Source organism: Phyllopteryx taeniolatus, chromosome 4 (assembly GCF_024500385.1).
Source record: "Phyllopteryx taeniolatus isolate TA_2022b chromosome 4, UOR_Ptae_1.2, whole genome shotgun sequence".
Taxonomy (NCBI): Eukaryota; Metazoa; Chordata; class Actinopteri; order Syngnathiformes; family Syngnathidae; genus Phyllopteryx; species Phyllopteryx taeniolatus.
Window position 1 is genome coordinate 15,676,207 of NC_084505.1, and position 14,731 is coordinate 15,690,937.

Genomic DNA, 14,731 nt, shown 5'->3' on the forward strand with positions numbered 1-14,731 from the left:
ATGTTCACCCAATATGTGTATATAATCAATGTAATGGCATTGAATGACCACTACACGGCAGCAAATACATTCAATTGCATTAATGGGCACGTAAACATCTATTACCAATAATTATTACAAATAATTAAAACAAAAATGGACCACAGATTTTACAGAGTTTAGATTACAGTTTCTGTCTGATAAGATCTACTCAGGGGTGTCTAAATTACATTCCTTGTCAAAGGGCACATAATCTATTGTGTGGTGAAATAACCACACTTTTAGGTTGTCGAACTGTCAAACTGCCAAGCCTTTTTACGACAGCTGTATAAATCAAAGGATAATTTGATGACGTCATATGTGGTATATGTGTATGTGCGTCGGTGGTCACATGACTCTGCCAGCCAACCCTGGGTTTGGTTAGCCCTGCCTCGACAAGCTTGGCTAATAGCCCGGGCTACTTCTCTCGGCCAAGTAACGAAACAAACACTCAACAGGTGTGTACGGAATAATTAATGAGCAGCCATTTGCAGTAACAACTTCAATGCTTCATGTTAACATTTTGTTTGATCAAGTATGACATTTAGCCATAGCAGCAAATTCAATGACATATGTAGGTCTAGTATCTGTCTATACTAAAGACAAATTAGTACGTATCAGTTTGGACTAGAATTGAAGTTGTTAAGAATTTTAGTGTTTGATAAGAAATGCATTATTCTGCTAATACGCACCTCTGGAAACACCCATGGCCTCCATATTGGGGGTAGACACATTGTTCAGTTCCGGTGCTTATTGAGTGTTTGAATTGATATGTTTGCTTGTCACTGTCCAAAAATAGTGAATTACTATGCGGTGCTCGGCCGCAACAATACAGGTGGGAGTGACAAAGTTGCATTTTACCATTTACCGGCACCAGTTTTGAATCAAGGGAAGAAGACTGAACATTTGTCAAGGAAATGGAGATGACTTTCACCAAACAGCCAGATTACCATTCCATGCATTTGTGTTTGCTCTGAACTCTTTGTTGAAGGTAAGATTTAACGCTCAGCAACATTAGAAAAAGCACTTTACATTCGGTACAGGCATAGCTCCATTTTTAATGTTTGCATTTTAGTTCAGTACTCTTCATATACACTAATTTACAAAATCTTATTATATATTTATATATGTGTATTATATATATATAATATGTATATATATATATATATATATATATATATATATATATTATTTTATGTTGGATATTGGTCGATTGTTGGCAAGGTGTTATATTAAACGTACATTAACGTCAGAAATGTAGGATTATTTCATTACTGCAATGGCGGCTGACTCTGACCTTGCTAACCATTTTCTTGCCTTGAGGCTAACGTTAGACAAAGTCAGTGCTGAAGCTAAAGTAAGCCAAGCTGTCAACTATTCCTGGTCATTAAGTGAAACGCTTGTCTTTGCACACAGACAGCTAGAGATGTTTGAATTGTGTAGTGATTGTAGTTGTTTATGGCAGCCACTTTGTCAGTGTTTCATATCTTCGCCACTGCATCCAAAGTGTCTCTGTCTGCTTTTTAGGCTTCATTTTAGCACATCTAAGGAGATTGGAAAATTTATATCAAAGTAGCATATTAACTGATTAGGGTTATGCAGAAAAACAAACAAACATCAGTCTACTGGTCTTCCTGTTTCAAGCCAAGCTTAGTCTCCCGAGCTAAACCTCCAACATGACACACAAACAAATATCGATCATGTGATCGAAAGCTACTGTATATACTACAGGAGAACTGATCATTGGCAGCACAGGACTAACTGCTTGCACAATGGCTTATGTAATGGCATATGCCTGTTCTGTGATAACAAATTCACAATCTATTGTTTTGTCTCATCATTTATTAGCGGGTCTACTGTTGAACTAATGTTAACTAATAATGTACAGTAAACATTTCTGATGCTTGGTGGTGGGACAAACTGGCATCTCTACTTTTTTCATGCAACAGATAAACATTCACACTTACCACTATATTATTTTGTCCTCCTCATCCTCTTGTTTTGTTTTCTTTTTGTTCCCTGATTGACAAATTTGCTTCATTTTGTTGTTTCCCACAAGCCCCATTAGAGAGGTCTCCGATTCCCAAAGTGTCATTGTAATGTTTGGTGACAGTGAGTGTCGTTTATATGGACCGATCTCAGTCATCTCTAGGAGGAGCCCACCAGCCAGCAACAACTAGTAAGGGGCCCTATCAGGGAGTTCTCGACAACGGCACATTGTAGTTGCAGTGTTAAGCAGTGCTTTGCCATCTCTATTGGCTTGCCTGGCTTGTTGCAGCGGCTCTGTCTACTTGAACAGTCTGACCTCAGCAAACCTCTATTATTCACAGCTACAGACGTGACTCGGAGAGACAGGTTTTTGTGTGTATGCATGTGCAAGAGTGCCATGGACAATGTTTGTAAGGACTACAATAATACAGAGCATACCCCATCTGCTTCGAAACAACAAAATGCTTTAGATGGACTTTTGAACAAACAAATAAAACTTATTGTAGAAGAGTGCCATATTGATATTGGTCATAGGACACATTGCTTTGAATGAAGAAAAATAAATGTTCTGTCATCTGACACCTTTAGGATTGTAGTCTCTTAATACCAAGATGCGCTTTTATCATTTTCAGTGTGCATGCGCACCTGCTCACCACTTACTGGTATGTGCATCCCTGGCTATAGTCGATTTTTAATGTTAATTTGTGTTAAGGTGAGAAAAGACTCTAAAGGGAACTTAAAAACACGTATGCTTGGAAATAAATACAGTACACAGCAAGATAAACAAGCTTACACATTCAAGCAAGATTCCCACCCCTGCAGGCTGAGCCGGAAAGCCATTTCTTAATGGAAGCTGATGGCAGTCAGCATACATATACGACACTGTGCTCAGACCCAAGTCGGATGTAGACGTGAAAAAAGGGAGATGTGGAGAGGAAGGTGGGGGCTGTATGCTCTAAGCAAATGAAAGGAGGAGTGATTAATTTCGAGAGCTAAAGAAGCGCTCCAGGCGCTCTTCTAATGGTCTTAGGACACTGCTGCATCTGCAGCGCACTGGCAGTCCAGCACAAGAACAGAATGGAAAGGTGGGAGAAAATAAACATTCAGCATGGAGACAGATAGAAGGCAGATGAGGAAGGACAGAGAGGAATCAAGAGCAAGATGGAAGAAGTGAGCATGAGGGAAAATGGAATCAGAGGAAAACATTTAGTTGATGTGATGACAACATGGATGACTTATGCAGTGTGAGTGAACAGGCAGATGAGGGAAGCTATAATCATTGCCTCACACAGACTATTTGTCCATTCAGGCTAATGAGGTAGCACACATGCATGGTCACCCACACTGCAGTGGCGGTCGTGGTGGTGGAGGGTGTGCCCTTAAGTTATTTTGTCCTTACGCTCACAGGGCAACATTTGAGGTTAGGCTGTCTCATAGAAGTAACTATCAGATCTCAGTCACTGTCCAAAATATGCACAATTCCATATTTTTTTTCACAAATCAAGTCTGTCCCCACGTCGTCTGTTATTTTTTTTACACATTATTAACCAATTGAAAGTGTTGAAAATAGATGGATAACAACTCTGTTAACGCTCTTGGGCACTTGAAGTACGTTTGAAGCTTGCAAGTATTGTAAAACTACGCCTCTTCCTCATGCTGGGGGAGCCGTGCGGCATTATGTTGCCTCAAGATTGAGACTTCGGATGTTAGCGCACAACCGTGAGCATAATGTCAACTTTAAAAATGCGCTGTTTGGTAACTCAAACACGATGGCATTTATTTCCTGAAAAGGAGTGACTTTGGAGAGGCGAAGATTCTGCACGGCAGCGACGATATGTTTCAACAAGTCACCAGATTTGCGAGACCGGACAGAAGGACATGATCAAAGTGGAATTTAGTGGCAGGATGATTGGTCAAACATTGAAATTGAAAGAAATGTTCTTCACTCCAAATAGAAACATATTGCCGATGAAGTCACTGCATGTTAACTGCAATGTCACCATGATTTTAAATGTTAAAAGTAATGAATTTGTAAAAATCTCACAGGGTAGTTCAAGTTTGAATGAATATGCAATATCATTTATGAAACTTGCTGTAAATAAGCAACAGATCAATGTGATTAACAGGTAAGTCAATGATGTGAAGAGAATGTTTTAAGTTGTTATTATTTTCCGTGTGTGTTTGACCCAAAATGCCCAATTTCTCAGGGAATAATGCAGGGGTCTTTCTGGGATGTGGGCTGTTGGGAACAATGAATGTTTATCATTTGGTTATGATCCAAATTAAGATTGTGATTGAGGTCTGCATTCCACTGAGTGGCTTTTACTTTGTTGCAGGTGTCAACGCCTAAGGTGTGGTACTTAATCAAACATTTGTGGACCTTTTATGCATGCTAGGTGATACTCTCTCATTATTAGAACAAATGTGTTCAAACAGCTCATTTATATCTCCCACTCGGGTTATCTGCTTACTCCAGGACTCCAGGTAGAAGGGGATCTGCCGCATTCTGGTTCTTTCTCCATCCTCACCATGGCTGTATCTTTGTAACCCTTGTTAGGTGCCATTCCTCATATCATATAATACTTCAAATTTAATTTCCGGGCGTGATTACATAACTTCTAGTTCTAGTTCTCTTCCTCTTGACTTATGAGTATAACATATGCACCAAATGATTTTCTTTTGAAAGAGAGCTCTACAATTATTTTAGTGAAGATGAGCCAGGTATATAATTATTAGGCGGAGGGATAAGAAAAATGACTCAGGCTGTAATCTACATGTGCCATTTGGTTATTCTACTCAAAATGAAACAATGTTCTAAGGAAAATGAAAAAAAAAAGACAACTCAAGTGGATTTGTGCGCTTGTTTGCTAAAAACTATGCATTCCAAGTAATTACTGGAAATTCAATATACAAGTATATAAAAAAAAATCATCTTAACCCGTTTGCTGCTCAATATAGTGATGACATCAGAGTAACCTGATCAGAAACATAATAAGTACATTTGCAATGATTCCAGTCTTGCGTTTCTGTCTATCAATTCAATGATTTTGGGGGTCTTGAAAGTGACGTCTGTCCCGCCACGCTTGTAGCCATCTAAGGTCTCTGAGATAGGAATGGTGGTAGTTTTTTCGTTCTCCGGGTAAAATTTCCACGATACATATATAGTTTATATGTATGCAAAAGGACAGAGTGCATTGCGTTTTTGTTTTTTACTGTATTGCTACAAAATGAGCTGTTAGTATGGTGGCCCAAAAAGTTCAAAAAGGCTTAAGGGGCGGACTGAATCTGCAGTTAGGTAACAACGTGAAGTGTCTTCATCACTAACCCATGCTAAAGCAAGAGTAAAGTCATAATTAAAGTAAATATTTGCATGAAAAATGGTTCTTGGCCATAAATATAAAACAATGAAATGAGAACCGTACACATCAGACACCATAATAACATAACCCCACAAAGATTCCTAACCACTGTGCCGCAACCCATTAGTGTGTTGCAAAAGATCATCAGGGGTGCTGCGATAAATAACCATTTTCACGTAGATAGGTCCAGCACCCCCACAACCGTAGTGAGGATAAAAGGTGTAGAAAAAGGATTGATTGACGTCGTTGGTCCGAAGAGTTTCAATTCCATCCATCCATTCATTTTCTGAGCCGCTTCTCCTCACTAGGGTCGCGGGCGTGCTGGAGCCTATCCCAGCTGTCATCGGCCAGGAGGCGGGGTACACCCTGAACTGGTTGCCAGCCAATCGCAGGGCACATAGGAACAAACAACCATTCGCACTCACAGTCATGCCTACGGGCAATTTAGAGTCTCCAATTCATGTAGGTTTTTGGGATGTGGGAGGAAACCGGAGTACCCGGAGAAAACCCACGCAGGCACGGGGAGAACATGCAAACTCCACACAGGCGGGGCCAGGGATTGAACCCGGGTCCTCAGAACTGTGAGGCTGACGCTCTAACCAGTCAGCCACCGTGACGCCCAGAGTTTCAATTATTCATTACAAATAATGTATCTTTGTTCACGTACTGTGTATGTCCGTGACGTAAAGTGACAAGCTGAACAAATGAATGCTCCTCCACTAGATGGAAAAGGGAATAATTGACCTGTGTATCCACCTGTTGCCATTCATGCACAAGAATAATAGCTCACTGTTCAACGAAACAGGTCCACACTGAGTAAGAAAATTTGTGGATAAATTGTGACAAGATCAGACAAGTTTATTAGGTGGTCTGCTGTTTAACTAATGTTAGCTAATAATGTGCAGTCTTTCTAAATGACTAAAACACAAAACTGAATGTGTCTGAATGTAATGCTCAACGTCCTGAACCCACTTATTGAATTAGTCACCGTTTTGTTAGAAACTCAAGCACTTTTCACCTAGTTTGTCACAACATATTTTCACCCACTAAAACACATTTTGCACTCTAATGTACTTGTGTTGCATAATGGTAAGTAAGCACAGCTAGGTGTCTCAACATAAACAAAGCAACTCAAAACGGATCCCTCCATTTTTGCAGAATTCTAACAATTCTGCAAAAAAAGAGTGGGCCAAAATATCTCCACAGAGATGCGAAAGACTCATTGCCAGTTATACAAAACGCTTGAGTTCAGTTGTTGCTGCAGAGGTTGGCCCAACCAGTATTAGGTTTAGGTGGCCATTACTTTTTCACACAGGGCCAGGTAGTTTTTTTTTCCTTAATAAATGAAATGACTCTTTAAAAACAGTATTTTAAAGTCACTTGGATTATATTTGTCTGATATTTACATTTGTGGCGGCACGGTGGACGACTGGTTAGAGCGTCAGCCTCACAGTTCTGAGGACCCGGGTTCAATCCCCGGCCCGCCTGTGTGGAGTTTGCATGTTCTCCCCGTGCCTGCGTGGGTTTTCTCCGGGCACTCCGGTTTCCTCCCACATCCCAAAAACATGCATTAATTGGAGACTCTAAATTGCCCGTAGGTGTGAATGTGAGTACGGATGGTTGTTTGTTTGTATGTGCCCTGCGATTGGCTGGCAACCAGTTCAGGGTGTACCCCGCCTCCTGCCCGATGACAGCTGGGATAGGCTCCAGCACGCCCGCGACCCTAGTGAGGAGAAGCGGCTCAGAAAATGGATGGATGGATGGATTTACATTTGTTTGATGATCTTAAACATTGAAGTGGGGAAATTATGCAAAAATATAAGAATTTAAGAAGGCGGCCAATACATTTTCAAAGCACTGTATATACTGTATGTATAAGTGCGAAACAGGATTTTTGTTTTGCAAAATGCATTCCTATTGTGAACCTACAGCTTTCTGATTTCATTATTGTGTTTTCCTTTTTTTCCATCTTGTGTGTAAGGACTGTTCAGTGGGGTTTTTCATTTTGATTGACTCGGTATCTGTTTTGAGGCAATAGTTTGGTTTTGAGTAAGGGGTTTTGTGAATGTAGCTTGAATTTTTGGATTTGTGTTTAAGGTGCTGAGAAAAAGGGTGGAGGTTTCAATAAACGTGTTTTAGCAACTGAGAAAAATTGTAAGCAAGCCTAGATTTCACCTTAAGTAAATTTGTGAGTAAATTGAGATGAGATCATCATTATTTTAGTATTCATACTTTTGTTACATTTTTGGTGGTGTGCCATTAAAATGGGTGCCTTGGCTCAATAAAGGTTGTGAAACAATGCTTTCAAAGAAGAGCACTTGTTATATTAGACCAAGTTTGGAGAAGTTGACTGAACTAATCAGGTGGGTGTCAAAATCTGCATCCAAGGTGAAAGCAAATTGGTGCCGCGTGGATGTTTGTTTTCCAGTGAGAGAATGAGAGAGAGAGAGCAAGAGAGACATAGCGAGAGAGAGAGAGAGAGAGAGAAAGAGAGAGAGAGTCTCTCTGTGTGTGTGTGAGCGGTCTGATAAAGCTCTCCAAGTTTGACACCTTGTGTGGACTAAATAGGAGACCTACAACACTGCTGTGATGGAGTCACGGAGGACTCGTGAATCAATACTGGTAGGATTTTACCTTTGGGCGACGTTGAGCTTTCAAGGTAAGTCATTGAATGACTCTTACATATGCCAATTTGTCCAAAGACCCATCTTCGCCCTTTTTATTTTATTATTTTTGTATCTGAACATCAGTGACGCAGACACAGACATATTCCCTGACATGTGACTGTGAGTATGTGTAATATTCTAGTGTGTTTAGGAATTCCATCACATCACTACCGCTGAACATATTGCAGTGTGCTTGGAGTGCAAGTGTGGGTCAGTGTGTTTGTGTGAGTCTTGCTCTTTAGACCAACAACATCTGGCTCAGAAAAAAAGGAGGGCATACCACCAATGATGCACGAAGCCCATTGGGACTGTTCATCCCCTCAGAGTAATCTGCAGTCAAAATTAAATGCATGATTAGTGGACCAGAAAGACCATCAGATGAAGTTCCATGGTTTACTTGTGATATCTGGACACCGTTGTACTATAAAGTAACACTCCCCTTTTTACTTTCTTAGCTATCATATGTGTGAAGATAAAGGTGTTTCATCACAGTAGGTTGTAGCAAATTATGTCTTTTGAAAGGATGTCCATTAGTTAATTACCATATGTAGTTTTTAGACATCCATCCATCCATTTTCTATACCCACTTGTCCTCATAAAAATACAGCTTGTCACTCTGAAGTTGTAATCTAAAATTGGAAAAAAAAAAAAAAAATAATGACAACCAATGTGTGTTGAACAAGTCTGGTAATTGTAGCTGGTTCAAAACATAACAGATCATTCTTAATGAAAGTCATCCCTTTTCTCTTCAGATGTCCTGTCTGACATAAAATGTTTCCACCAATCTATCTTCAGGATCAGCATGTGGAAATAGTGGTTACCACGTCTGCTAACAGTGGAGAAGTTCTGGGTTTAAATTTACCATTCCGTCTATCATGCATCTTGAGCTAAGTGAAGACTTAAATTGCCCACAGGTGTGAAAATGAGTGTGATTGTTGCTGCATACAGTATGTGTGCCCGGCGATTGACTGGCGACCAGTCCAGGGTGTACCCCGCCTCTCGCCCAAAGTCGCTGCAATAGGCTCCAGCTCACCTGTGACCGAAATGAGGACAAGCGTAAAGTAAACTGATGGATAAATCTAAGGGGCTGCATTTAGTTTTAGTGTTACTGTTCTTACAGTTATATGCATTGTAAGAAAAGACATATACCCCAAAAATATGCAACTAATCAAGTGCTTGTCAAAACTAGACAATACAGTGTAATGTATGAATTCAAGTTTTTTGATTAGCATTGGGGATGTACCATTTTTAGAAAACATGAGCACTGTAAGAGTTGGTTCGGTCAGATTATGATTTTCTAGTTTTTATTCAGAAATGTGTGAAATAGCTACCTTATGCCTAGATCAGACTACAGGATTGTAGCACCGATATTGGCCCGATTTGTATCGCGAGTGATTTCCCAGATCCGTCCCGACATATTTTGTTGGGAACGAAAAAACTTGTTGTAGTGTGACATAATCCCAGACCAACAATTTGGCCTGACTCTAGTGCTATGGTGCCAAAATGAAAAGTCTACCATGTTTGATTTTTGGGCTATCTTTAGTGTAATGTGACTTGTCAACAACAACTCTCAGACAGGGCACCTTGACGTCGACCAATAGGATTGTGTAATTACGACCGGCGCTTCACCTCCCGTGCTCGCTGTTGTCAACATACTTGGGCGCTGTTGTCAACGTTTATTCACGCGCACGAACCAATGTTTACTAACGCTTTAGCGCATGATTGGACAGAACCCCAGCATGTTTACGTACAAACGTAAGTGCTAGCACTGCCTTGCTAGGCTGCAAAATATTATGTTGACTGCTCGCAAGCCGTATTAAAAGTATGTGAACATACCTCAAGCTCTTCTTGAATGGACAGCCGACTCCCGAGCACCGGTAACGACGTCACATTTCCCCCCCAAAACAGTACATTGCCGCGAGCCATTGTTGTTATCGCACCATGGCAATGGGTGTATCCGGTTGCGCTGATCAGTGATCAGTCCCACCTACCTGACAGTGTTTGATTTGACAAGATAAAGGCCAGTAATCATAAAAAATTGGATACAATGGTATCGTAACAAATCTCGGGTCATGTTGCCAGTGGCTGACTTTATTTTTATGGAGTGCCATTGTGAAGGACCAAATTTGTCTTGTAGTCTGATCTAGGCATTAAGGTGATTTTCTTGCACCCATTGAAACAAAATTATCAAAATTTAACCTGTCGCTTGTTGACACACTTGATGTAACATTGATGGGGGAAATGAAAGGATCATCCATCAAAGAAAAAATGTCTGAGTTGTCACCCGGATGTACGATTTGTGAGGAAGAATTGTAGTGAAAATTCTCAAACACAATTGTGTATGCATTGTGACAATTGTTCAGATCAGGGGTGTCAAACGTACGGCCCCAAGCGGAAGATTATGGCAAAGTGTTAAACATAGAGAACATATTCATTGCAATTTTTCAATAGAAGTAACTGTGGTTGTTAATTTTGTCCAACGGAGGTCGCACTGATGACCACTTACTGTAAATGATCACGTACCACTTAAATGACATTCTGAAATTGGCATCTACTCAGGATTTGATGCCTGATATTGATGCACTTGGGAAGGTTAAAAGATGTTGTTTCAGGAAGAAAGTAAGCCTACTTCATATAAAATGCTTTGCACTGTGAAGAATACATTCACACTCACATTCACACCTATATATATATATATATATATATATATATATGTTGCAATGCAATTGGTGCTTTGTGTGCTTTGTGTTTGCCAAGGTCAGTAATATATTTTGCTTTTATTGTCCTTGATTGTTTATCAGTTTTTCATTTTTCAGTAACTTAAACTGCTTCTTACGGGTTTTTTCCTTGGAGGTCCCTCTTAGTGGGATGTCAGTGTTGCTGCAAGGAACAAGCTGTCAGGGGTCTGCCTTAGTCTGGCACTATAAAGCCACAATATGGTGTAGACAGAGGAAACCCAATTTAGGTCTTTGTCATTGCATCAAATGTTCTGTGAAGCAAATCTATATGTAGTCTATTTAAATTTTGGATGTCAGTTTTTTCAACATTTACTGGTTCCATGGTTCAACTACTGACATATGACCCCATTGTGACATGCACACACATCTTTTTTTCTCAAGTCAAAACAGATTCTGTTTTGGTTCTTTGGTCATCATCGCCCTTTTCTTCTTCACCAGAACGGGTGCCCTTGAGTTTATTAAAAAAAAGCCCACGGAAAGAGAAACACACGTGAAGTAAATCTGGTAAAGGCTCATAGAGTCTCACAAGACATGCTGAAATCTTGAAAGATGGGAGAATGTACGTTATACAGTACATGAACAAGAAATTAGCTGCTGTTTGAGAACCTGTTCTTATTTTTGTTTTTTATTTTTCCTATCTTTTTTTGCTTTTATTCAATCCATCCATCCAGCCATCTAATTTCTAAGCCGCTTCTCCTCAGTAGGGTCGCGGGCGTGCTGGAGCCTATCCCAGCTATCATCGGGCAGGAGGCGGGGTACACCCTGAACTGGTTGCCAGCCAATCGCAGGGCACATACAAACAAACAACCATTCGCACTCACATTCACACCTACGGGCAATTTAGAGTTGTCAATTCACCTACCATTTTATTCAATCATTTATCATCATTTATCCTTTGGCTCAGATGCAACAAAATGTTTCCTCTACACAGAGGTGGGTAGAGTAGTCAGATATTGTACCAGTAAGAGTACTGTTACTTGAAAGGAATACGACGCAAGTAAAAGTCAAAAGTAGGCCTCCAAAAAAATTACTAGAGTATAAGAGTAAGAAAGTACTCAGTGAAAAAACTACTCAAGTAAAACTAAACAATAACTAAATAAAATGTGAATGTGCACTGTGTGTGTTTGTGTGTGTGTGTGGAGAGCACACGCGTGTGTGTGTGTGTATGTGAGCGAGATTAGCACATACCCCAAAAGATGCATGTTTTACTTATTACTTAGTTACCCATCCATCCATCCATCCGTTCTCAACACCGCTTATCCTGGTTAGGGTCACGGGGCGCTGGAGCCTATCTCAGCTGACTTCGGGAGAAAGGCGGACTACACCCTGAACTGGTTGCCAGTCAGTCGCAGGGCACATATAGACACGAACAATCATTCACACTCATATTCACACCGTCACTGAATGGGAACTGAACCCACGCTGCCCGCACCAAAGTCAGGCGAGTGTACCACTACACCATCAGTGACTCAAAGACTTACTTATTAATAAGTAAAACATTGCTTATGACCATAAAATAGGTCTAATGTGGCCTAATATGCACAGCCAAAACAACAACAAACTTACCGCAAGTTGTTTTCTCAACTTAGAAGTGGGCTGGAATATCCACGTGTGGGCAGAAAGTGCCATCCAAATAATACAATGCATGGAAGCTGTTGTTTTTTTGGTGTCTGAAATGCAAAGACAGTCACGCGCCATTACCTTCTGTGGGAACGACAACCTTCCCAACATGGCCGCCACGTAAGCACGTCGATTAGCCGGGCTGGCTTATCTAGTCTTTATACCTATGCCCGCGAAGCCCAATAGAAGCTGTTGTGTGTGGTCCTGTGACTGAATTGTGTCCTTTGATTGGTGAACTAGAGTTAAACGTCACTAGCGGTTATGTTAGCACACAGGTGTCAACCTGGTGGCCCGGGGGCCAGATCCGGCCCACCACGTCATTTTATGTGGCCCGCGAGAGTGTGCATCAACTTTGTGTTTCTTGCTAAAATACCAAATTCCAAATTGTCTCCACTTTTAACAATATAGAGATATTGCAAGCATTTTTTGTTATCAACCCCACTTTTAAAATAAAATTGATTCATACTGTAGTTGAACAGTTTTACTGGCTTTTGATTTCAAAAATAATTATCCATTAATTTGTGTATGAGTATTAATATGAGGCAATCATACATTCATATGGGTTTGCAGCCATAACGAGCCTCCGAGTGGAACCATAACTGCGATGTGGCCCATGAGGAAAATGAGCTTGACACCCCTGCGTTAGCAGAACAGCGCAAACAGCGCTCAATGCGGAAGTGATAAATAAGCAATAATTGATAAAAGTATTGAGCGGCATCTAGATCATTGTAACGGAGCAAAAGTACCGTTTCTTCTAGTAAAAATAAAAAGTATGCTGCATAAAAACTACTCCGACAAGTACAATTTATCCAGAATGCTACTTGAATAAATGTAATGGAAAAAAATGTAGCACGTTCCTACCCTCCTCTGCCTCTACATTTGACACTGTCTCCACCAAATGGCGCTGTAGTACGATTTCTCTTATACTTGTGAGACATAAGGGGAAATACTTAGCAAAATTGACTTTTTAATTGCTACATACTACCTATGTCTGTGAGCCAGCCGTTCTGAATTTATCTACACTATAACCACCCGCACCAAATTTCTCCAGCCATGACTCAGCAGCTAGGAGGGGCGTTTCCATCGACAGTGGGACTACAGTCTGAAACATTGGGATGACTTACTAAAGGTTTGTGCAGGCAAAATCCTGCGCAAACTTGATTGTTCTTGCCAACAGATGCGGAAACTGATTTACTGACCGGGCGCACCCAAGATTGTGTCTGCCCAACTGGCAAAACATTTTGTGCGTTCTTAATTTAGCATGGGCAATGTGAATTACCAAACAAAACAAAACAAAAACTGCTTTCAACTCTACATTTTCTTGCGTCTGCATGGTTCATTGCAGCTCACTGTGGCAATTGGTGCCAGTCTCTCCCAGAGCAGTTTTTTAGGGTGTGCTGTCCCACGTTTTAAATGCAATGTTTTTCAGGATTCAGTTGCCACACTCGAAAGGAGTTAAATCAAATAAAACATGGCTTTATGCAATTGCGAGCTGAAAGATCAACTGATGAATGAACAAAATGATCAGTGCAATAGATTTCTTTTCTGTAACTCAGAAAGATGTTTGTTCACCTCCTCCACTTCAACACTACTTCCAATTCCAACACATCAAACTTCATTTTGCGCTTTCGGTGCGCTCCCAAATGTTCCAATGTGAAACCCATTAGCGCTACCTGGTGCAGTCTGTTAGCAGGGGTGTTTTTTTTTTATGGGCGACACGTGCAGGCTGCACCCCCCACCCCCCGAGACAAATCGATTTACAATGTAAAGCTGCCCATTACGGCTTTGGGGACTGGTTCTGATAGGTGGAATTTTTTTTCGTCAACCCTGGTTGTCATGGAAACGAAAGCTGTACTCTATTGGTTCCACAGTAGAGCGGGTGGCTTGAGCAGATGCTCATTATTATGAGACAGCACCCCCCCCTCAAAATAGTAAGTTTTGGCAGTGTATAGTATAATGTAATTCTTGATGCTTGGAGTATTTTGACAAAAGAATGTCACTGATATGTTACTTAGACACCTGGGAATGATTTTAAATTTTAAAAGAAAAAAACAATAACATAATTTGTCTCCTTTAAATGATCAATAACAGAGGGGACATGGCTTTGGGTTTAAGCTGTAATTTTTGTTTTCTGATGTGATGTTATTTATATTCATATTCATCATTTTTTCCTCGTCTTGTGCTTCACATATCTATAAAGCCGCAGAAGGAATTTTTAGTTCCAATGAACATTTTATGAGACCTGGTGCATGCCCCTTCTGGGGTGGGCTTGGAATTAACATAAAAATGAACTGTATAAAACCAAACTAAATAGAAGTGATAGTTATCAGACTAAGGAAGA

At 40.5% G+C, this 14,731-nt stretch overlaps 1 protein-coding gene across 7 annotated transcripts in view; it reads left to right on the top strand.

Moving 5' to 3' along the window:
- The first annotated feature begins 399 nt into the window (after positions 1-399).
- The window catches only part of LOC133476485 (neuronal acetylcholine receptor subunit alpha-7-like), a 37,720-nt gene continuing 23,388 nt past the window's right edge, over positions 400-14,731 (top strand). For 2 of the 7 annotated variants that reach the window (XM_061769921.1, XM_061769922.1), the window contains exon 1: positions 7,868-8,025. In XM_061769921.1, the coding sequence (XP_061625905.1) occupies positions 7,956-8,025 (70 nt within the window). In that variant the 5' untranslated portion in view covers positions 7,868-7,955. Of the gene's footprint in view, positions 477-499; positions 1,010-7,863; positions 8,026-14,731 lie in introns of those variants that run through there. The other 5 variants (XM_061769925.1, XM_061769924.1, XM_061769929.1 and 2 more) reach the window with 5 other exon arrangements.